At 37.0% G+C, this 25653-nt stretch overlaps 1 protein-coding gene and 1 pseudogene across 2 annotated transcripts in view; both read left to right on the top strand.

Moving 5' to 3' along the window:
• Positions 1 to 126: 126 nt before the first annotated feature.
• Positions 127 to 25653, top strand: part of DCTN4 (dynactin 4 (p62)) — a 32931-nt gene continuing 7404 nt past the window's right edge. Inside the window, exons 1-12 of one of the 2 annotated variants that reach the window (XM_004686889.2) lie at positions 127 to 301; positions 2352 to 2422; positions 5437 to 5615; positions 11252 to 11295; positions 14211 to 14318; positions 15026 to 15046; positions 15450 to 15523; positions 15748 to 15860; positions 16103 to 16212; positions 21792 to 21865; positions 23436 to 23490; positions 24441 to 24548. In XM_004686889.2, coding sequence (XP_004686946.1) covers positions 167 to 301; positions 2352 to 2422; positions 5437 to 5615; positions 11252 to 11295; positions 14211 to 14318; positions 15026 to 15046; positions 15450 to 15523; positions 15748 to 15860; positions 16103 to 16212; positions 21792 to 21865; positions 23436 to 23490; positions 24441 to 24548 — 1092 coding nt within the window. In that variant the 5' untranslated portion in view covers positions 127 to 166. The remainder of the gene's footprint in view (positions 302 to 2351; positions 2423 to 5436; positions 5616 to 11251; positions 11296 to 14210; positions 14319 to 15025; positions 15047 to 15449; positions 15524 to 15747; positions 15861 to 16102; positions 16213 to 21791; positions 21866 to 23435; positions 23491 to 24440; positions 24549 to 25653) is intronic. The other variant, XM_004686890.2, reaches the window with a different exon arrangement.
• Positions 13255 to 13853, top strand: LOC101622824 (annotated as a pseudogene).

Here is a 25653-nt window from a genome sequence, read left to right as displayed (position 1 = left end):
CATGAAAGGAGAAAGCGGGATCCTGGCTGCGCACGCGCACTGCGATTTCCGCCGGTCGGAACACTGACGACACTGGTTACGTTAGAAGACGTGAGGAGGACGGCGGGGGCTGCACCGGCCTGGTCACATGACGCGCATGAGCGTCGTTGACTCCTCCCCCTAGAAGATGGCGTCGCTACTGCAATCGGAGAGGGTTCTCTATCTAGTCCAGGGAGAAAAGAAGGTTCGGGCACCGCTCTCTCAGCTTTACTTCTGCCGCTACTGTAGCGAGCTGCGATCGCTGGAATGTGTGTCTCACGAGGTAACGCCGTGGTGCCGTGAGCAGTGGGGGTGGGGTGGGAGAGGCGTTCGACCGAGTCACCCGGGCCGGCGGGGAAGTTCCGCCGGTTGGAGGCGGGTAGTCGTTTTTCTAACTTGCTGATTGGCTCTGTCTTAGTCACTCAGATTTACCTGCGGTTTAATTTGTTTATAATTTGTTAACTTGGGGAAGAGGTGCGGCCTTGGGTGGGGCTGAGAGGATCTTCTGGTTCTAGAGCGCCCCCAGATTAGGCCCACCTGAGTTTAGTGACTCCGGCTGTCTCCTGGGGTTAGGAGGGAGAGAAAGGGATGTGGGGGTACTTAGTCCTGACCACTTGTCGGGCGAGGTGAGAGATTTCCAGAATTGATTGGGGCTCACCAGGGTAGGGAGAATAGGGGTTTTCATTCCTGCCCCTCCCATCATGGAAGTTCTGCCCCTACTTGGCCAGAAACTGGGCCCTCAGCTGACTGCCTTGTTTTCCTTGGCTGAGGCCAAGGCTTGTAGCAAGATAGAGATTGGGATGGGGCAAACTGAGTGAAAAACGCTTAGAATAAGGTCTGTAAGAAGTTTAATGAGTTATATTCACGACAATTCTGGAGGTACAATGTCTTCCTTCACAGGCACAAGTGGGCGTTAGCCACTGGATTGCTGACACTGCAAAATCGCGTCCAAAAAAAAAAAAATCACTAAATAAAAAAATCCCCAAACTTATGCAGTACTTGGCATAGCTTGTCCATTAAACAAACTTGGATATTAAAAAAAAATAGTTAAGACATAAATCCTGATAGATTTAAAACCTGATAGTAATAATAGATACTGATTATTCACTGTTTTAATGCATGTGCTCTACATAACTTATAATGTTCCTATAAATCAATGGAGTAGATATCTTTTTTTTAAAAAAAAAATTTTACAGATAAGCTGACATAATGTTTGTCCTAAATCATGCAACCAGAAATTTGGGGGTGGAAAGGACAAGCAAGGTTAGAAACCAAGCAGCCTAACTTCCAGAGCTTCACTGAAGATACCTGTATTGTTAAAAAAAACAAAACAAAACAAAAAACTTTGAAAACATGTCTCATACTATAGGACATTTTTATATCATATGCTACATTACACATTAATAATAGTAATAACCCTACTAGATACATTTTTATAATACAGAGAATAGTGAAACAGTTAACTAAAAGAATTATTGATTCTTGCATTATTTTGATTTTTCTGGTATTTTTCCTCAATATCCTTTGCTTCCTCCCTCCCTTTCTCCTACCTTGTCGCACCTTGGCAGGTCCTTTCTCTTTTAGAGGCTCCCCTGTTCCGGCTCCACAGCAGAATTTATTGCATTAGATTCCCATTTGGTTGGGGTGAGGGAGTTCAGTCTCCATTATCTCTAAGTCTCTTTTCGGCTAGGATATTCAATCTGTGACTGCATCTTTTGCAGAGCAGTGTTGGCCTGTGAATTGGAGTCCATTAAGACGTGAGGAAAGATGAAGTTAGTAAGGGCTGAAACTAGTCACAAAGTTGAATCTCCCTGATAATTTAAATGTGGTCAAGTTACTACTATCCACTAATGCTAATCCAGCTTTATAATCTGTTCATAGATTCTCGTTGTTTTTCTTTTACAAAGATAACTTTAATCATCTAATACTAAAACCTTGATGAAATATCAGAAAATAAAAACAAATGGTTTCAGAAAAAGTGAATAATAAGAAAAACAGATAACTTGAAGGATAAACCTCAAGCTCAGGTTCTTTGGAAGATCATTGTTTATCAGTTGCAATAATTTTTTAAAACATTTGTAAAAAGGCAAAGAGAAATTAAAAAAGAGAGGCCTCTGCATAGTCACAAGTGGGTGGGAGAGCTGCCACTCCTGTTTTGCAAAGGGAAAAGGTTTATGGAAATAAAAAAAAAAAAAAAAACACCTGCATAGTCAAAAGCAGGCAGGAGAGCCACAGACACAGTCTATTTTAACATACAGTACTCAGCATAGGCATATGTATAATCTAAACTGAGTTTCTTTACTTCTGTTTTATTTTTTATTTCTTCTTTCTAGGTGGACTCCCATTACTGTCCCAGTTGCTTAGAAAATATGCCATCGGCTGAAGCCAAACTGAAAAAGAATAGGTAAGGCTGGGATCCATTTGTTTTTCTGTTTTCCTCAAATATTTTTAAATACTTGGTGTAAAAACAAATGCATAGAATTAACTCTCTTTTGAGAAGCGGTTTTTCATTTTTTTTAGCATTACCTTTGCCAAAAATGAAATGTCCTTTGATTTTCCTTAAATAAGCTGTTTTATAACAGTTTCATATTTAAGAGTTACTGTGAAGATAGTAGAGAGAATTTCCATTTACCCCATACCCAGTCTCCATTATCAACATTTTAGCTTAGTATGGTATATTTTTCTTAATTAATAAACAGTGTTGCTACATTATTATTAAATAAAACCATCTTATTTACATTGCCTCAGTTTTTCCTAATATTTTTGTCTTCCAGGATCCTGTTATTATATTTAATAGGCACATCTTCTTACACTCTTTTTTTTTTTAAAGATTTATTTATTTATGCATACAGAACTGGGGTACAGGCCAGAGGCTCAGGGGTGGCGAGAGGCTTCACCAGAGACAGAGTGGGGAGCAGAACAGGCAGATCGACCAAGTACACTGCTGAGGGGAGCAGCGGGCGGGCCAGGAGAGGTCTGCCACGCCATGTGGTCACCTCCGGGGCAGGCGGGGATCAAACTCATGCGGAAGCAGCTTTAGATTCTCAGTGCTGTTCTTTAACCCGCTGCGCCACCAGGGAGGGCCCCTTACACTCTTTTTACTGTAATATTTTCTTAAACTTTCCTTGGTTTTAATGACCTTAAGAGTTTTGAGGAGTACTAGTCAGATATTTTATAGAATGTGTATCAGTTGGAATTTGTCCAATGTTTTTCTCATCAGCTGGGGGAATGTGTTTTGGGAGGACGACCACAAGAATAAAGTGCCTTTCTCAACACATTATATGAAGGATGCATATTTTCATCGACTTACATTGTTGATATTAACCTTGACTATCTGGCTTGAACCTTGATTACTAGGGTTTAGTGCTTGTTAGGAATCTCCACTGTAGTTAGTACCTTCCCCCCACCTCCACGTTCCATGTATCTGCTCTTTGAAAGGAAAATCACTATCACAGCCCACACTTAAATATGAGAAGTTGTGCTCTCCCTCCTCAGGGCTAACTACATCAATTTGGAATTATTTTGCATGGAAATTTTTTTCTTCTCCCATATTATTTGCATAAAGCAGAATGATCTTATGAATATTTATTTCATACTTAGGCATGTAATCCAATATTATTCACTCATATTGTTCCAGCTTTGGCTTTTGGGTGTTCTTTTTTTTTTTTTTAATAATAGTTTATTTTTACATCATTTTGTGCTTTTTTCCCATCTCAGTTGTAATCCCTCTGGGCTTCCCATCACCAAATCACCCATGTGCCATCGCCATAATCTAGTGCACTCCCTCCACCTCCATAAAATTTCTCTGGTATATAGTTGTTCATTATTATTACTAATTTATCCCCTGGTCCTTTATACTCCTGCTATGAGTGAAACCATCCATATTTTCCCTTTTCTTTCTGGCTTATTTCACTAAGCATCATCCCTTCCAGCTCCATCCATGTTGCTACAAAAGGCATGTGTTTATCATTTTTGATTGTTGAGTAATTTTCCATTATATATATGTACCACATGGGTGTGCGGGTGTCTTTTTGAATCAGTGTTTTTGTCTCTTTTGGGTAGATACCTAGGAGTGGGATTGCTGGGTCACATAGAAGCTCCAAACAGGCTTTTGGATGTTCCTTTAGTGACTTCCTGTATGCCTGTATTATACTTCCATCACTGGTGAAGGAGGGTCATTCATTCCTTTGAGTACCGCACCAGGTTCATCCCATATGTTTTCTGTCTCAGTCCTAGTTAGCCCTTCCTCCAAGAATCCCTGGTTTTATTGGAGAATGGTATTAAAAGCCAAGATCTCGTTAGCCTGGTGTGAAAGTCCTTTGTTACCTGTCACATCCCTACACGTCCATGGATGTAAACCATTATTACCTGTCTTCCTGTGCCAGAGAAATCGGTCCTCATTGTCCAGACACTGCTGTGTATGTTGTCTACATGTGAATTGTGTTATTTAATCCTCAAAGTATGCTTGTGAGGAAGGTATTGTTATTATCTTCAAGGATATTATCCACGTGGCAAAATATCACAGGTAATTAGATTTCCAGAATAAAACTTCAGAGCAAGACCAGGACAGGACGTAAGTGTCAGGACTTTGAAAAGCAACACCTGGGCCCTCCCTGGTGGTGTAGCGGGTTACAGCACAGTACTAAGAAGCTAAAACCACTTCAGCATGAGTTTGATCCCCAGCCCCAGAGGTGACCCACATGGTGCAGCAGACCTTTCCTGACATGCCCTCTCCTCCCCTCAGCAGTGTACTTCATTGATCTGCCTGTTCTGCCCCCTACTCTGTCTCTGGTGAATCCTCTCACCGCCCCTGCTCCTCTGGCCTGTACCCCAGTTCTGTATGCATAAATAAATAAACCTTTAAAAAAAAAAAAAGGCAAAACCTTCAGGGGCACAGAGGCCCCTACTGGCTGAGCCCCAGAAAGAGTAGTGCCTAAAGGGGAAAAAACCAAAAGCCCTGAAGATGCCCCACATCTAAACTGCTCAAGTGTGATGGCATTGTGTGATAATCTGTTTTAGCTCTTTGGCACAGCAAACAAGCAGTTATTTTCCAAACCCAGTTCCATAGCCAATTGTATTGCTGTAGCTGAGTTTTCCATTGTATAATTGGTCTTTTTTTATCAGAAATCTTCATGGTCTGCACATGCCAAGAGTCTGAAACAATTTGTCTGTTGACAATGGTTTCCACTGTGAAATAGGCTCTTAATTCTTCAGAACTTTGGGGATTGCATTTTTAAAAATTAATGAAATATCGTATCTTTGAAATTTTAAAACAAAGTTTGTAAGAGTCTCTCAGGAGTACTTTTTTATGTTTGCATGAGAGATGCGCCTCCCTTAAATTCCTAACACCTAGAACAATGTCCAGCACATTGTAGGTACTTGGTAACTTTTATTGAGTGATAATAATCTCTGTTGTAGATGTGCCAACTGCTTTGACTGTCCTGGCTGCATGCACACCCTCTCCACCCGGGCAACGAGTATTTCCACACAGCTTCCTGATGATCCAGCCAAGACCACTATGAAGAAAGCCTACTACCTGGCATGTGGATTTTGCCGTTGGACCTCTAGAGATGTGGGCATGGCAGACAAATCTGTGGGTGAGTGAGATGGAGTTCAACATGAGACTGGTATTTTCAAGTCTGGTACTTTCTAAGAATCAAATATTAGTGCTTTTAATAAAAAATAAACATTCCCATCATGAAAACACACCAAGAACAAAACTAAAAGATAAGTGACAAAATGTTTGGATCATATATAACACACTGAAAATAAGTAACCTCATAAGCCAGTAAGAAAGAAACCCACTGAAACAGGAGGAAAGGATATAAACAGCAGCACTCAAAAGTGGAAATAAAAATGGTTGGTAACCAAATTGTGTGTACTGAAGGAGTGGAGTAGGGTTAAACTATCTTCACCCCTAAATTCCTCACTAATCCTTATAGATTCCATGAAAGACCCTAACCCTTATAAAGTCACAACTCAAGTCCCACCTGTTTCCCTCCTGTAATCTTATAACACTGCCTTTTTCTTGTTTCTTTATTTTAAAATATATGTTCCTCATTTTTAATTGGGGTATCGCCATAAGGTATTACCACCATAGTGCATCCACTACCAACTCATCCCTGTTCCATCACCATAGACCGTGTGTGCCTTCTTTCTCTCTGTTCTCACCCCCGCCTTTGCCCCCCACCTTCTGCCCTCTAGTGTTCTGTAGTGAGCTAAACTTTATCTGGCCTCTACTTACTTACTCTGTATTCCACATATTAGATACCATCAGTATTTATCTTTTTCCTCTGACTAGTTTCACTTAGCATTATTCCTTTCATCACAGTCATCCATGTTGTCACAAATGGTATGAATTTATCTTTCTTGACTGCTGAATAATACTCCATTGTCTTTTTTTCTTGTTTCTACTCTCTCTTTGGGTATCATGAACTACCTTGTGCTATTGCTCTTTTTTTTTTTTTTTAAAGATTTTTGTTTCTTTATTCATATAGAACTGGGGTACAGGCCAGAGATGCGGAGGGTGAGAGGATTCACCAGAGACAGAGCGGGGAGCAGAATAGGCAGATCGACGAAGTACACTGCTGAGGGGAGCAGCAGGCGGGTCAGGAGAGGTCTGCCTCTCCATGTGGTTCTCCTCCGGGGCAGGAGGGAATTGAACTCATGCGGAAGTGGCTTAAGCTTCTTAGTGCTGTGCTTTAACCCGCTGCGCCACAAGGGAGGGCCCACTATTGCTGTTTTTATATGTGGATTTGGCAGGTGTTTTCAGCTCCAGTATAAGTTCCTGGAGAACAAAGGTCTTGTTTTGAGTAATCTAAATTTTTCATAGCTTAAATATCCGGTTGATTGAATTTTTTGTTTTCACACACAACTTGGTGAGATAATATCTTAAAAAATAGTTAAGCAGTAAGATAAGTTCAACTTTACTAGTTCAGTCAGCCCTTCTGTAGCCACACTTTCTGCATCCTCATTTAACCAACTGCAGATGAAAATACTCTATCAACTATGTAATTGAGCTTATAATGGTTGAGTCCTGTACTAAGCAGACTTTTTTCTTGTAATCATTCCTTAAGTAATAACAGTATAGCAGTTATTTACATAGTATTTACATTGTGTTAAGTATTACGGAATCTGTAGATGAGTCAAAGATGCAGGAGTGTGTGCATAAATTATATGCAAACATTCTGCTAGGTTATATAAGGGATTTGAACGTCTGCAGATGTTGGAGTTCTAGACTCAATCCCCCATTGGAGTCAACCCCCCCTGGACACAACTGTCATCAGGGAAGTGCAAATTAAATCTACATCCATTGATTTGTCAAAAAAAATTTAATTTGGTAATATCAGGTGTCAGCAAAGACCTAAGAAAATATTGATAGTTCTCCCATACACTACTACCTTGGAGAGCAATTTGAGATCTCTTGCAGATTTACTTTGCTTTTTCTTTTCTGCTCAGCAAGCCCATGTACATATATTTTATCCTGAAGCATTGAAAAAGATGTGCATTATTATTTCAAGTATTTATCACGAAGCAGAAAAGGCACATACCCTTCCACTTAAAAATCACTAAAGGCTTTATTTACTTTCATCACTTAAGTGTTTCAGAGCTTACCTTTATTAGGAAACTTCCCTCTTTACATTGCACATACTCCACAGTTAACATCAAAGTGGAAAAATTACATAGGCTTCAGAGTGTTGAGTTGTTACTTATTATATAAACAGCAGCTAACTTGACTTTTTCTTTTTTTGTTCTTTCTGAAATTTCATTTACTTTTCTGAACACTTTTCAGATTTGTTCGATTCCCTTTTTGGATTTTCATAAAAAAGTTTAGCTTACCAGTTTATGAGTAAATCCATAATAAACTCATTCTGTCATTTTACATAACAAATGAAGAATTAGCTAAAAACTTTCTCTCAAATCTCAGTGCAGTTTAGAAGTAAATGTGTGTGAAGATTCAAGCTGTTTTTAACATTTTAATTCTTGATTCTGTTTGCTTTTTGTCATCAAATGCTTGACCTCTTGGTCATATTTTTGTATATTGTGTTTATAAAATATTTTGTACTTTGAGTTAATAAGTCATTGAGTTAGCAAAAAGTTAATAGCTGTATTTTATATCATAATGCCTTATAAATGTTTGTTGCACAAAGTATTAACCTGAACATGGCTTATATAAAAGTCTATAATATCTTTTTTAGATTGTTAGTAAATATTTACATATTAATGTCAATGTTGCAGATAAGTTGTTTGAATTTGTTTGCAAATTTAAGGTAAATGTTAAAAATAATCTCAAAGTAGCTTTCACGCGTTGTGAGTTGAATTATAGTTTTCCATGTTTCTTAAGTTTAAGAAACAAAATCCAGAAACTCAAATGGCATTGTTCAGTTTACTACTCCATAAATTAATGTTTTTGCTTTTTGGGTTATTGGGGTATTAGAATTATTGATCTTGTATTTCAGAGCTTTAAACTTTGTTTGCTTCTAGAAACGTACCTCCTTGAGGGTATCTTGACAGTGATACTTGAAAACTAAAAGCTCTTAAAGAGTAGAGAGAATTTCATTTCTTTCATGATGTCCTTGGTATCTGAGAAGTCCTGGAACCACTTCAATTAGAACTATTTGTTTATTTGTGTCAGTAATGTACATAGAAAAACTAATAATGAGATCATTATGTTCACCAAATTGCCATTTCGAATAAATTGCTAGCAAGTTCTAAAGATGCAATTAGATGAGACATTAAGATTTTTGAAAATATCACCACTAAAATATTTCTTTCACGCATTATTTTGTGATTGTTTTAAGTAAAGCAACCTTCCGAATACAAACAGTGCTGATATTTCTTCCAAGGGGGTGCAGTGTTACTGCAGTGAGATCCATTTTTGTTTTGAAAAGTTATTTTTAATTATACAGATAATTTGCTTTCATGTTCTTACCAACTTAAGAAATGAAACATAGTGAAAATAGCATAGGCTCTTTTTATGTCGTCCCAGCACTACATTCCCTCTGTGCCACTTAAATTTCGTGCGAACATCTGTGTGAATAGCCCCTTACAGGTAGGTTTTTAGTTTTAAACAAAAATATACTGTCTGTATCTTGCTACAACTTTTCTCTATCATGATGTTTGTGATACATGTTGTTCAGTCTCTTTGATGGACATTTAAGTTGGTTTTGATTGTTTGCTTTTGACAGCAGTGCTGTTACAAATACATTGTATGTGTTTCCTGAATCACTAGAGTTAGGACTTCTCTCCATAACTAAAAGTGATATTGCTGGTTTTAAGTTGTATACATCTTTCATTCCCCTCAGTGGTTACCGGGCTTTGTGCCCACTGATAACATGTGAGTAGGCTCTGGACCCTTAGCAGGTACTGCTATTGTTGGACTTCTTTTAAGTTTTTCCAAACTGATAGTTATGAAATGGTACCTCGTTATAGCTTACTTATTTTCTGTTAGTTATATTAAGATAACAATTTACTCATAAGCTCTCCAGTTTTAAAAATTTGACGTGTGCTGTCATGTAACCACCACCACAGTTATGATGAGGAACATTTCTGTCACCTTAAAATGTTTCCTCATGTCCCTTTGCAGTCATTTGCCCCCCACCCCTCCTGACCCTTGACTATCACTGATATTGTTTCTATCACTGATGTTTTGCTCTTCCTAGAACTTTATGTAATTGGACACTTACTTGTAGTCTTTATTTAGCATGCTTTTGAGGCTTGTCCAAGTTTTGTCTTTCTAGTCTATTGCTTGGTTTGTTTATTTATTCTTCAGTTTAAGGTCATTGGGTCTTTTCCAGGTTTTAGCCAATAGCAATAAAGCTGCTATGAACATTTGCCTGCCAGTCTTATTGTGAATGTATGGTTTCTTGCATAAACAATATCTAGGAGTTAGAATTGGGTCACAGGCTATAAGTGTATGTTTAACTTGAGTAGAAACTGCCAAACTGTTTTCCAGTTGCCTTTTTGGATCCTTACCAGCAGTGTAACTGTGTTCTGGTTCTTCAGAAGCCCTTACTACTGTCAGTTTTCATTTTAGTCATTCTGGTTAGCATTATGATTTTAATTTGCATTTTCTTACTTTATTTACCATGCGAAGAAGATATCTTCTTTAAGTGTTTATACAAATCTTTTGTCCATTTTTTAAACTGAGGCTATTTATTGTCTTTTATCATGGCATAACAGTTCTCGATTTGGACACAGCCCTTTGTTAAGCGTATGTTTTGCAGATTTTTTTCTCCCATATTGTACCTTGACTTTTCATTTTCTCAACAGGGCCTTTTGAAGAAAACAGGCTTCTAATTTGATGTAATCTTACTTGACCAGTTTTTTTCACTTTATATTTGTGTTCTAGTAAGGAAAGCTTTAAACCAGTCATTAAGATTTTCATTTATAATTTCTTATAGAAATATAACAGCTTCAGTTCTTACATGTAAACTGTGTCCATTGCAGATAAATTTTGTATACATTGTAAAGTAAGGGTCAGTGTTCATTTGATGGATGTGGGTATCTAATTCTTGTAGCACCATTTATTAAAAGTATTCTTCATGGTTTTACTTTCAGCTTTTTGGAATAATTTTTTTCTTTTGTGATTTTTGCTGATCTTCCTTATATAAGAAATTCTTCTCTACACTCAAGTCATAAAAAAATTGCAGATACCCTTGATAACACTAGAGTCTCTGGAGTCAGACTGCCTGTGATGGAAATCTGGCTTTACTACTGACTCTGTGTGACTTTGTGCATATTATTGACCTCTCTGAGCCCCTGTATCCTCTTTTGTAAAATGAAACTAGTAAAAAAATTCCTCACCAGAGAGGGTTATTATGAGAATAAAGTGAAATGTAATGTGTTCCTAGCCAGGGACAGAAACTATACATTTCTTCATTGTGGTGATGGTGATCTTCATCATTTGGTTTAAAGAAAAAATTTCATTCCCATTCTGATATGTGTGGTGATTTTATATTTTTAAAACATAAAAGTTCATTTTGTGACTTGCTGATTTTTCTATGAAAATTTTTATTTATGAAATATACTAATGTATTTATGAAAAATAATAATTTACTCATAATGAAGCTCTCTAGTTTTAAGACTTTGATGATTTTTGATAAGTGTGTATCATCATATAGCCACCACAGTCATGATGTAGATTTTTTATGTCTACATAAGTATTATGACATGTCTGTCATAAGTATTTATGGAAATCTATTAAATTGTTTAATATTCCTTTATTTTGCAGCCAGTGGTGGTTGGCAGGAACCTGAAAATCCTCACACACAGCGGGTAAGTATAAAGCTTCAGAAAGAGGATGAAATAAGGAAAGATGTAGAAAAAGACTGAAGAGTACCCATTTTATCAATGTGGTATATGCTTAGAAATCCATGCTGTATCTGTATTTTGGTATCTATTACACATAGAAAGTGCTTCTCATTGTTAGACATTAAGTCACAATGGCAGTTTTTTCCAAGTCTGAGTTAAGTCAGTAGAGAAACCAAGGTGTAGTTTTAGTTCCCATCTCAAATTGTAAATCACCAAAAGAAGAAATGGGTACTTTTGTTTTTCATAGAACTACCAACAAAATAAAGGCTCCATTTGTTCACAAATACTCTTGAAAATTATATAAACATGCTGACATCTTAAATCCTGAGAATTCCACTAATTTAGAAGATGCCCTTGGACTCAGTCATAGTAGCTTATGGAATCATGACTTCAGCATCCTTTAAATAGTTCACAGTAAATATATCTCTGGCTATAGTAAGTAGTAAACATGTAGGGTTTTGTTATTGTTTTTTCTCTAGAAGCAGAATGTAAGAAAATGATGAAATTGCTGTTGAAATGAAGTATTTACAATCAAACTGCAATTTAATAATTTGTACTTACTCACCTACATCAACAGCAAAATTAGAAATAACCAAAACTATCCCAGGTGATGCATTAGGGACTTGGACCTTCTAATATTCACTATTGTTAGTGGAAACTAGTACAGGTTTCTTGAGTTCTCAGAGGTATCTACCTCGGCTCTCACCTACAGAAATACTTGAACTCATGCATGATGATACTTTCAGTCTCCGTTTATTGAGTACTTACTGAGTGCCAGGTATTGTGCTGAACAATAGGACACATGGCTGTTACCTTCATAGAGCTTAAGTTTAATGGGAAAACAAGAATCAATCAAATAATCAAAGAATCAAAAAGTATAAATTTTTTATCTATTGTGCCCAATCCCCAAGTAAAGGTAAAACTGGTAACTAAAGTGAAGGAGAGAGAAGTTATGCTATGTTAACATGTATTGGAGGAATTTCAGCTTGTCAGCTCCACATCTGAGGATTGCACTACCATCTGAGGACAGCCAACAATAGGCAGGAATTCAAGGCAAAGGAGCATTATGTGCACAGAGCTTGTAAATGGAAGAAACAAAAAGCAAAGAGAAATGGAATATGACTATAGTGGAGTATAGGACTACGCAAATGAAGAGAAATATTTGGGATCAAACCATACAGACCATGTAGACCAAGTAAAGAAGTTTTGAGATGCCTTTTAAAATGTTTTTAAGAAAAGAAATAACACCATTAGCTTGTTTTTTCTTAAATGTAGTTAGGCTGATTTAAGAGATCCATAGTGGGGAGTAGAAGACCATCTAAGTCATTTCATAGGAAATGTTTAAATATCTTATAGGACATCTGTACATTCAATAAGATGCAGCCTTTGGAAAGAATGAGATAGATCTATTTGTACTGAATGAAAAGTTCGTGATATTTTCAGTATAAAAGAAAATTATAATTTCCTTTATATAAAAAATAAAAATTTGTATTTGTTTATAAATGGCAAAGCTATAGATCTGTTCATGGTTTGTTTTTCTTTAAATGTATGCAAAATATGACATACCTGTGTCTGAGTGTATAAGAAGATCTCTGTTGACAATAGCGGATACTTCTGCTAAGGGGAATGCTGGGCTTGGGCACAATAGATAAAAAATTTATACTTTTTGATTCTTTGTTTTTTTGAAATTTTCACAACTAGCAATTATTGCTTTTATGATGAAATATATTTTAAAAAGTGAAAATGTGTGATGGACTCAAGGCTAAAGCAGTACAAAGTATCATAGTCTTAGAAATAAATGATCCTGTAGCCTTGCCATTAAATATATATATGTGTGTGTGTGTGTGTGTGTGTGTGTGTATATATATATGTATGTTATATATATAGGGTTCTTGCCATAAGTGGCCTTAGTCATCTTTGAAAATGGTTCACTACTCAGTTGATCCAGAAAACCCTACAAAGTCATGCAAATCAAGAGGTTCAAATCTCCGAGTTCTTCTTAAAAACACATGTGAAACTACCCAGGCCTTCCAGCTAAAAGATGTCACTCTGCAAAAGCAGTTTTTGCCATTCCGACATTACAGTGGTGGCGTTGGAAGGTGTACCCATGCCAACCAGTGGGGTTGGACACAGAGTTGTTGGCCCAAAATGAGTGCTGGATTCTTACTGCACATGCTTAAAAATGCAGAGAGTAATGCCAAATTTAAGGGTTTAAGATGTGATTCTCTGGTCATTGAGCACAACCAGGTGAGCAAAGCCTCTAAGTTCTGTCACAGAATTTACAGAGCTCATGGTCAGATTAACCCATATATGAGCTCTCCCTGTAACATCAAGATGATCCTTACTGAAAATGAGCAAAGTGTCCCCTAAACCAGAAGTGGAGGTTGCACAGAAAAAAATATTCCAGAAGAAATTGAAGAAACAAAGACTTACAGCCAGGGAGTAAGTTCAGCTTAAAATAAAAGGAATAAAAGTAAAAAAAGTAAAAGGAATAAAAAAATGGTTGTCTTTTCATTACTTATTTCAGGCGTCTTTGAAATTGGATCAAATGCATTTTCCGAGTAGATTTGTCCTGTACCTTTTATTATGATTATGAAACATACTGTTTTGAGGAAGAAAAAAAAAGGAGCAGTCTGAGCTGAGGGAAAATAGTGAATTAAAAACACAATAAAACAAGCATGAAGTTGTAAAGTTAGTAAATGTTTTCATTGCACATTTCTTGTGAAACTTGATTCCATTTCAATTCTGAAAAGATGAAGTAGTGAAGGGCAAACTATTTGTCTTTTCTATTCATTTTGTCTCATCAGTGTAGTTGACTGATTTTGTCTTTCTTGTTAACTTTTCATAAAACAAGTAACTTTCTCTTTGATTTCTTACAGATGAACAAACTAATTGAGTACTACCAGCAGCTTGCCCAAAAAGAGAAGGTTGAGCGAGATCGGAAGAAATTGGCACGACGTAGAAACTATATGCCTTTGGCATTTTCGGTGAGCACTTAGTCGAAAATGGAGTTTGCAGCTTACTGATCAAGACTATGTGGCATGAGAGTCAGTGACAGTTTCAGGAAGTAGCCATGGTCCCTGTGTTCCTGACTGATGGGCAACAGAGAAAGTTCCTCCAGTTACAGGCCTTTAAGTTCAGGGGCTCAACTTTTGTTGAAATTTTGTTTGAGATTTTTAAGTTTTGAGGACATTTATGTTTATTTGTCCATCACTCCTCTGTCTCTGTTGATTATCCCCCCCCAAATGGCTACTGTTTAGCATTACATTAGAATTTGGAATATTTGTTGTTGCCCCCCATGTTCCAGAACAATTTGTTTTCTGTGTATTTGCTTTCAAGCAGAATAATACCCAACACTGAATGGCATTGATTTGTGTCGAACATTGTGCTAACCACTTTACACTTTGCATTTTGTTTTCATAAATGGTCCTGTGGGGCAGGTGATGTAGCCCTGTTTTATAAAATTTCCAAAGCATGTAAATTTACCAAAGACCTTAATGAACTCTTAGTGAGCTTTTCTGAATAGTTAAGTGATATAATTCAGCATATGCACAAGTACATTTAGGAGAACAATTGGAATTAAATGCATTCTTTCAACTTTCCCTTACAACCTGCCTGCTGTATGATTTTGCTTCTATCTTATGCTGCATTTTTTTGTCTCTGTTGCAACCTGCTGCTATTTTGGGGCCTACAGCAACACACTATTCATGTAGTGGTAAGTTCTCTTTTTGATTCTTGCCAACACTGAAGAACTTAGCAAATGACCACTGGTGTTCCAAGAAGACATTCATCATGTGTCTTAGGCACGCTATATAGTTCTAGTCTTAGCCATAACTTAGTTATTTCTACTACATAGCAGCAAATTCACATTTGGTTCAGCTTGACAGGATGAATGTAGTTTTAGTCTCCATTTTTGGTGCTTTTTTTTAGTACTTTAAGTGATGTGGGGCTATACATTATTCCAAAAGAATCAAATTAGCTAGGTTTTTTTGTTTTTGTTTTTGTTTGTTTTTGCTTATTTCCCTGAGCTTCTCATGCTGCCCCTCCCAAAGTCTTTTCTTTTGATATGTTGAGTGTATAAATACGGAATTTCTAATGGGACATTCTGGACTTTTCAGGATAAATATGGTCTTGGAACCCGACTTCAGCGACCACGAGCTGGTGCAACCATCAGTACACTTGCTGGACTTTCGTAAGTTTGGACATTAAATGACTATAGAGAAAAGGAGTTACCAGGATATTGACGGAGTAGAACTTATAAAGCAAAATAGTATCCAGTGGGGAAGATTCCCTTACTTAGAAAAGATTTAAACAGAAAGAATATCTTACAGTAGCAGAATGCTTTAATAACTGACATTATAAACCTTGAAGCTTATCAAGTGGACCCCTGAGAAATTTCTACTTTTAATCTTTCAGCCTTAAAGAAGGGGAGGACCAGAAAGAGATAAAGATTGAACCAGCTCAGGCTTTTGAGGAAGTGGAGCCTCTACCCGAAGACTATTATACAAGACCAGTAAATTTAACAGAAGGTAAGTTTATACATTATCAGCTTTGTTTCTCTCTTAGGTCTGTTAATATGAGGTCACAATAAAATGAGTTATGTAGAAAATTAAATAGATATGAGCATGAAGAACTTTAAAATGTCATTATATTACCATTTTTTGAAGAACATGCATCACAAAAGCAGTGTTTTCTCATGTGATTATTGCATGTAAGTCTCAATTTGAGCAAGCCACTGCAAACTAAGCCTGGTTTCTACTTTCCATGCCAGTGACCACTCTTCAGCAGCGCCTCTTACAGCCTGACTTCCAACCAATTTGTGCTTCACAGCTCTATCCTCGTCACAAACATCTTCTGATCAAACGGTCCTTACGCTGCCGGGTGAGTGTTCCATTCTGTCACGTTCTCACCTGTATTGGAGAAAAACAAAAACACGATTGGTACATGGCAAAAAGCGAAAGCCCTGGAATGTAGCAAATAAAATCACTAACGAGGATGTACTGAGCATCCAGACACTATTCTAAATTCTTTCCAAATAAACTGAGTCTTTATAGCTGTATGGCATGTAGGTACTATGTTACCCCTTACAGATTTGGATATGGGGCAGTTCATTGAAGGCAGTGTTCATAGCACTCACCCCTAAAAAGGTAGCTTTTAGGCTAGAAGAGAGGAAGTAAAAAGGAACAGTAAAAAATACAAAAATAATCAATTTAAAAAGAAAAATCCAGGCATGAATTTACAGAACAAAGAATTTTCTTCAATAACTAAGTTGTGAAAGAAAATCATAAAACTAAAAAGAAACATTCAGTCAGTGCTATGCAGCAGAACTTTCTGTGATGATGGACATGTTCATCATCTGCACAGTCTAGTATAGTAGCCACTAGACACGAGATTGTTGATCATGTGAAATGTGATATCATAATTGAAGTACTGAATGTCTTGTTTTAATTCATTTCAACGACCACATGTGATTACTGGCTACTGTTCTGAAATAACACAGTTTTAAGTTAGTAGAGACTTAAGAGGTATATCAATCAAGCACAGGGTACAGACTTTATTTAAATGCTGATTCAAACAAAACAGAAAAAAGGAGCTGGGGAAGAGAGAAAAGGGGGAAGTAGAAGGGGAAAAGTAAGGAAAGAAAGAAAAAGTTTTGGTGTAGAGATTTAAGCACTGCCTGGGTTTCTATTGTTGTATTCTTTTTTAAGAGTTAAGGGTAGTTTTTTTTTTTTTTTTTTTAAGAATTATTTATTTATGCATACAGAACTGGGGTACAGGTCAGAGGTGCAGGGGCGGTGAGAGGCTTCACCAGAGAAAGAGTGGGGAACAGAACAGGTGATGGACAAAGTACTCTGCTGAGGGAGCAGCGGGCGGGTCAGGAGAGGTCTTCCGGCACCATGTGAATCATCTCCAGGCGGGGAGGTGGGAATCGAACTCATGCTAAAGTGGCTTTAGCTTCTTAGTGCTGTGCTTTAACCCACTGTGCCACCAGGGAGGGCCCAAGAGTAGTTATTTTTAAAAATATATTTATCAGTAAGAAAGATGTACAAAAATATTTATGAATGAAATGTCATAATACATGATACTTGTTTTTAAATAATCAGGCCGGGGTGGGGGTGTGTGGGAAGTATAGATGAAAATAAACTTGATTATTGTTGCTAATAAGGTGCTAATTGTTGGGGGTGATGGGGATGTAGGGATTCATAATACTGCTCTGTATAATTGCATGTATAAGAAAATTTCTATAATGAAAACCTTTTTAAAAAGAAAGGCCATTTTAAACATAAAGTGCACATATAGATTAAAAGTAAATTGATGGACAAAAATAAACCATGATAACACTGATCAAAAGAAAGCAGGAGTGACTATTAATTTCAGACTGAGCAGATCTCCAAGTAAGGATAATGATCAGGGATAAAGAAATACAAGAATAAAGAATAATAACAAAAATGACATTTTAAAAGAGAACAATTCTTAATATTTGCCTAGCAAAAGAGTGTCACCTAGAGAAATGGCAGAAAATCAGTGAGGACATAGTTGAATTCAACACCAACATCAGTCACTGGAAATAATGACATCTATAGAGCCCTTCTATCAGCAGGAGAATGTACATTTTTCTCAAGATCATAGGGACATTCACCAAAATAGACTACATTCTGGGCCATATAAAATGCCTTAAAAAATCTGAAAGAGTAGGAGCCATATAGTATCTACATTCAGATCATAATGGATAAACTCAAAATCAGTAACAAACATAACTGGAATAACTCAAGGTATGTGGGGATTAAACAACACTCTTCTAAGTAACACATGGGGCAAAAACTAAATCTTTACAGAGCTACCAAATTTGTGGAGTATAGCAAAAGCCATGCTTAGAGGAAAATTTATAGCATTGAATGCATATATCAGAAAGCAGAAAGATCTAGTCAGTCATCATTAGTTTACACTTTAGGAAACTAGACAGAAAAAGTAACTCCATAGTAAACAGAAAATTAAATGACTTGGAACAGAAATCAATGAAATTGAAATAGGAGGAGAACAATAGAATCAGTGAAACCACAGCTGTCAACAAAATTAATAACCTTCTAGCCAAACAAAAAATAGGACACAAATTACAAATAACAAAAACGAAAAGAGGGCATCATGTCAGATCCCATAGAACAATAACATATTCCACATATTTGATAATCTAGATGAAATGATTCAATTCCTTAAAAAAATAATCTGTCAAGATCCACATAAGAAGAAATAGACAAGTTGAATAGGCCCATATCAAAGAATCAGTACTGAATAACCTTTCAAAACAGAGAGCATCAGACCCAGGTATATTCACTGGAAGAAATGACATCAATTTTCAGCAATTTTTCAGAAAATAGAAGGAAGCAGAGGGAATATTCCTAACTCATTTTAACTTAATAATATTCCCTAATGCCAAAGCCAGACAGACATTACAAGAAAATTCTTGACCGTGGATGCAAAATACTCAATAAAATTAGCAAATCAATTCAAAAAAATATTAAGTATGCACCATGACCCAATTGAATTTATCATCTACATTAACATTTTCAAATAACAATATAGACTATTTGAACAGTTTAGCTAGCAAACATGACTTGATGGCAGGTTTAGGAAACTACCCAGTCTGCAAATACTTATTTTCAAGTATACACAGACCACTTATAAAAATTAACTACATGTTGGCTCACCTCTTAAAAAGATAAAATTATTGTATTATGTTATTAACCACCCTACAACTATAAGTTAGAAATCAATGATTCCACTACAGGAGAATTTGTGTGCTGTGCTTATATATTTATATATTTTAAAAGAAGGAATGTTAAGAGATTGGTGATCTCAGTATCCAGTTCAGGATGTCAGAAGAACAACCAAGTAAGTCCAAAGAAGTTAGAAGAAAGTATCATTAGTGAGTGAAGTAACCAATATAAAATACAAAAACTCAACAAAACCAAAAGTTTATTCTTTTAAAAAAAAGTTAGTGACAGTAAATATTAATATAAAACAATGTAAATATATTTATAAAGTAATGTCAGTTATAGTGTATACCATTAATACACTAATTTCCAACAAAACTAAATAATAGTTTCCTGTTGACTCATTGACCACATTTAGCAATCTACTTTCAAGGGACACTTACACACATATAAACCAAAACATGCAGAGATTGTGGTACATCCACACAGTGAGTATTGTAAATCTATTTAAAAAGAATGTACTAGGATAGGGCCTTTTTAATTTTTTATTTATTTATTGGTTTATTTATGCATATAGAACTGGGGTACAGGCCAGAGGTGCAGGGCAGTGAGAAGATTCACCAGACCGAGTGGGGAGTAGAATAGGCAGATTGACAAAGTACACTGCTGAGGGGAGCAGCAGGTGAGAAAGGAGAGGTCTGCTGCACCATGTGGGTCACAGCCAGGTCCAGGGATTGAACTTGCACTGAAGTGGCTGCAACCAGCTTTCAGTACTGGATCCTAACCCATTGTGCCATCAAGGAGGGCCCACATGGGGCCTTTTTTAGTGCAAAATGTAGGTTGCATAACAGGTACACTACTTTTTGTATAAAGAAGGGAAGTGAAAACATGTGTATATAAACAAAAAAATAAGAAAAAATATATATACTTGTTAAAAGATTAATGGAATAGAATAGAGAAAACAAAAACAAGACTCATGCTTGTGAGAAAACAAGATTTACTAAATATGACCTTGCAGATCATTAGGGAAAGGAATTCCTGTTAAGTTTTGCTTGGTTAAATGATTGTTGGAAAAAATAAGATTGGGTCTCTACCTCACACTGTACACAAACTCAGTTTAGGAATACAGGAAACTTTAAAGAGCAATTACAATTGTAGGTCAAAACTTTCAGAAGGAAGTATAGGAGACTTTTGTGTAACAAGTATTCCATTAAGACAAATCAACACAGACTATAAAGGAAAAAGTTGTTGATTAGAATACATTGGAGGGGCCTCCCTGGTGGCACAGGGATTAAAGAGTGCTATCAAGCTATTGCCAGCATGCCACTGTAGTATGAGTTCAGTACCCAGCCGGCCAGCGAGCTGACCCACATGGCGCAGCAGACCTCCTCTGTCTTGCCTTCTACACTCCTCAAAGTGTATTTAGTACATCTGCCTGTTCTCCCCACTCTCTGTCTGGTGAATCATCTCACCCTCACCCCCCTGCACCTCTAGTCTATACCCCAGTTTTTATATGCATAAATAAATAAATCTGATAAAAATAGAATACATTGGAGGTAAAACTTCTACCACCACTGCAAAGAAAACCCATAAAGAGATGAAAAAGATAAGTCACACGCTGATGTAATTTGTGCAGTATCAGCATCCAGAATGTGTAAAGAACTTTTCTATGAAATCAGTAAAGAAAGATATCCTGGTATAAAAATACTCAGTGGATACTAACAAGTCATGGCAGAGAAAATCCCTGTAGCCAGTAAGTAGGAAACGTACTGAGACACAGATCAGGAGAAACTGCAGTGAGATAACCATTTCATACTCATCAAATTAGCAAAACTCAGCAATTTGGCACTGTCTGTGAAGATAGCAAGTGCAGGCAAACCTGAGGGAGATGGTTCACATGTAGTACTCATTGCTGCTGCATTTGTAGTAGCAAAATCATAAAAACATCTGACTAGCAGTCAGTTTAAATAAGTCTGGTTAAATAAGTTTTTTAAATTGTCACTATGGGGTAGAGGGGCCCCTCTTTGTGCTGGTCATGGAATTCCAAGATAAAGTGAAAAAAGCAAAGAGCTCCCCTTTGTGTTTCTGTGAAGAATAAAAGATACAGCTGCAAGGCTATCTTTGAGAAAGCACAGGAAAAACAGGTTGGCTCTGAGAAGGGAAACAAGGGGGGGGAAATGGAGTGTTTATACTGTACTATTTTTTTGGACTACTAAAAAATAATTTCAACGACGATCTGTAGTACACGTTCAAAAAAAAAAGTAAAGGGTTGTTACTGAATTTTAAAGTGTATGGTCAGGGATCCCTCTACTTGGATGTAAATCCCATCTTCGATTCTTTCTGGGTGCTGTGAGGTTACACAGGTTGCTTACCTTCCTGTGCCCCTTTTCATCATTGCAAAATAGGGACAAGCAGCAATGTGGTACCCATCCCACTTGAGTCAGTGTAATGCTTACAGCCCTTTAAACTCAGGAGCACATCTTTCAGCTCACACAGTAAGAACTCATTTTGTATTGCTAGTGTGGTTGCCTATAGCTAGTCCACTATAGGTAGAGGTAGTTGTTCATAGATAGTCCAAAATACCTAAATTTTCTGTAAATTTTGGTATCAGTAGCACACACGCTTTCAAAGCATGTGTGACCTTGTAGCTGAATAAAAATTAAACTCTAGTGAATGCTGCCCTCCTGATGTAGCAGGATCTGCAGAGTGTTCTTTTCCCTGATGTATATTACAATTTTTCCTTTTTAGAAATGCGAACATAATTTGAGCAAACCAGAATTCAACCCAACATCTATCAAATTCAAAATCCAAATGGTTGCTGTGTGAGTATTCTAAGATTGGCTTTGTTACTGTTCCTTTGGTTTTTCCCAGTGTGAAATGTATTTATCTATGCTTAAGAAAAAGAAAAACTACATCAGAATAACCTTGCTATTTGCTCCCGTTTAGGAGTTCAGTTACATAGCATGACGTAGGGAAAATCTGACCTAGAATCAAGGGTGCTGATGGCATCAGGGCCACAGTGATGGTGGGGTCTGAGGTGGTGTGGCATGTTGGTCATTAAAACAGAAATCTCAAGTCACCACTTGATTTTGAAAATGATTTTTTTTATGTAAAGTAAAAATCTACAGCAAATTGAAGATAATATCCTGTAACTATGTTTATTTTACTTAGCTACGTTCTGATAAAACTTCATTGAGTGAGGTAGTGAATAAGTTAGTGTTAACTCACTGGAACTTATTACTGGAAGGGAATATTGTGCATGAAAAATCACCTATCAAACAGAAAACATTAGGAAAATATTATGTTGACCTCAGGGTGAGAAGGTTCCTCCTAAAAGTGAGGCAGGAAGCCCAGAAGCCACTAAGGAAATAGCTTTGACCTTAGCAAAATAAAAAGTGGTTTGTAAAAAGAATTAACTACAAAGTTCTGAGACAGACCACAGAGCTGGAAAGAAGGTTTGCTGTTCCATGACAAATAAGAGTTTAATATCCCTGCGATGTAGAATTTCCAGCAATTAGACAGCTAAAAAATGGGATGGGTGGCAAAGGATTTCACCAGGTAGCTTAGAGAAGATAGATTCCAAATCTCTTGTAAATATGTGAGTAGATGTTGAGAGTAGATAGGAAAACTTTAAAAATAATAGTTTCCAGTACTTTAGAGGGTAGGAATCAGCATATTTGTTTACATTGTTGGTAGCAACAATGCTAGCCTTTTCAAAGAGTATTCTAGAACACCAAGGGAAAATTTCATACACCTTTCTATTCTGTAAAAATAAAAGCAGCAACAGCTAAAAATACACAAGGATGAGTATTGCAACATTTTAATGACAAAGAAATATAAATGATTTGAATTTCGTACTTACTAGTTATGGGAAATAACTGATTAAATCAAAATATGCTCATGCTGTAGAATATTATTCTGCAGATAAAAGGAAATCGCTGGCAATTAAAAAGATTGCGATGCTAGTTTGATTAGTTAGAAGGAAGGAACCAGCAGGGCCTGAGACACAGTAAGTGCTGCCGAGTGTTCGGTAAGCATGCACCACGCTGTCACGCCTTACCGTGATTTCTTACATCAGTTGTGTTCTTCCAACAGTTATTTGTAGATTTACAAAAACAAATCAGTACGATTTTTAAAATATTTAAGAAAATATCTGCCATGATGCACACATTTATAAGCGCTCAGCCAAAAGAATATATAAAATCTCAAAACTCATCAGCAAATTGATTTCTTGAGTTGTTCTGAGTTCTTTTTGTGATGATTCTTTAAAATTCTTCTTTGACTGTTGTGGTTAATATAAAGAAATCTTTCCTTTGCTGTACTAGATGGGAAAAAATAGTAATAATTTTAAGAACTGAACATTTATAATTTTTTTTTTTAATTTATGTACAGCAATTACATCCCGGAAGTGAGAATCATGTCAATTCCCAACCTTCGCCACAATAAGGTTAGTACTGTCATTAATGGAGAAAGGATGTGTGTGTGTATTCAGTGGTGTGTGTATTTGGCATGGGCTTCAGTGAGCAAGCAATAGAAATGAAGACAGTTTGAAATAATAGAGTTGTTTTACGTTTCTTTAAACTAGAATTCTTGAAAACTGTATCATTGAAATGTGTGTAGGCATAATGGGTCCATTATTTAAAGGTGGAATCATAGGTATGGGTGGAGGGAGCAGTATCTTAAGTATTCCCTAGTCAGGAGATTCTCTGCCATCCCATGTACCTAAGTATCACATAATCAGGAATCAACTAGATTTCTTCCTTACCAAAGACCTCCTTTTGTTGGGTGTCCTCATTTATGCCACACACACATACAAGGGCACACTGCATATATATTAAAGAATGTTCTATCGCAGCCTCTTAAGTTCTTTCTGTTCATGCTGTTCATGAAGACATTTACATACTTCCTGTTCATTTTTAAACATTTTTTGCTAATTTCAAAGTATCAAGCAAGGATAATTACCATTTAAGAAAACTCTAGTTTTTGATAGTCTTGATCTGTTATTACATATGGTTAGTCTGTGGTTCCCATACATTTATGAAGACTTCCTTTTTTCTACTCCTTAAGTGCAGCCTCGTTGGGATAGGAGTCATAAACATGAAACTGTCAAGATTTACATGGAAACTGTATATTCCTCAGAATATCTCAGTCCAGTAACTGGCCCTTTCTATGGACTTTGTCCCATTTCCTCAGTGAAATAGCAACTCCAGGGAGTACATATCCATGTGAATACTAGAGTGGGCTCATAGAGCACTTTGAGAATGCAGTTACACGTGCTCCGGAGTGGTGGGGAGAAGGGGAGGCTGATGCTTTTGTGAAGTATTTCATGTAACTACTGAGACAGGGGCCCTAGGTGGCAGTAGTGGGCATGTCTGAGATGATTTTCCTGTTCCCCAGGAGAGCCAGGTCCTCCTGACGCTCACAAATCCAGTGGAGAACCTCACCCATGTAACACTGTTGGAGTGTGAGGAGGGGGACCCTGATGATATCAGCAGCACTGCAAAGGTACGAGCATTCTGTCTCATCCTGACTGGCTGACTTTTCCCGGAGGGGCTAATTTGACCTGGCTTAAAGGACACTACCTTCTCTCTTATTTTTACATCTAAACAGTCAGCAAGTTCCTTTGATTCCATCTTCTGAGTGTTTTTCACTTAATCTACAAACACACTGCAACTGTCCTGTTTTGAGGTCCCGTCATTGCGTTTTCAAACTGTGACTGTAACTATCTAGTTAACCTCATAGTTTTTTAGCCCACCCAGCTTCATTCCAGCCCATCTCTGTCTTGCCACCAGAACAGTCTTTTGAAATTTATTTTTTATCGTGGTATACCAGTTTTTTGGTCACCTCTTGGACTTTGGGATGAAGTTTTTTCTTGGCTGAGCATAAGAACTCCCCAGTGACCTCGCCTCTGTCCGTTCTTCAGGATGATCTCCCCCCAGACCCCCAAATCTAGCGTTCTACAAACTACATAGTAATTGTTGAGATTCAGGTAGCTCCAGTGAGTTGTGATGTTTCATGCTGAAGAGTGCATATATATTTTATCTACAGTGCCTTGTTCTCTCCCCACCTTGCTGACACAAATATCCACACCAGTCTTTTTCAAAACTCAAGGGAAATAACATCTTGCAAACACTGGCTTCCTCCTCAAGGTGGCCTCCACCTATATAGAATACCCATAACACTACATTATAAAAGGTGATTGCGATTCTGAAGTTCTAGTTGAAAGAATGAAAGGTGGCCTTTATACATTTTGCCTCTTGGTGACTCACCAAGTATTTGAAATTTTAGATGTAAACTTCTCTTTTATATACCATCTACTACTAACTCATAATTCAGCATGATACAACACTGCTGGAACCAGCATCCATATCTCCTTTATATTTTTCTTTTTTAAAAGAGTGATGTACTGTTTCAGATATGCCAAAACTTGTAAGTACACATAGCAAACAGCCATGTGCCCTAGTCCCCTTAAGAAAGAAAACATTATTGGCGAGGATGTGGAGAAAAAGGAACTCTCCTGGTGGGAATGCAAACTAATACAACCACTATGGAAAACTGTTTGGAGGTTCCTCAAACTGCTAAACATGGAGCTTCCCTATGACCCAGCAAT

Source organism: Condylura cristata, unplaced genomic scaffold (assembly GCF_000260355.1).
Source record: "Condylura cristata isolate star-nosed mole 26May11 unplaced genomic scaffold, ConCri1.0 scaffold00021, whole genome shotgun sequence".
Lineage (NCBI taxonomy): Eukaryota > Metazoa > Chordata > Mammalia > Eulipotyphla > Talpidae > Condylura > Condylura cristata.
Note: the sequence above shows the minus strand (reverse complement) of the source record. Positions and strands in the feature narration are given on the sequence as shown.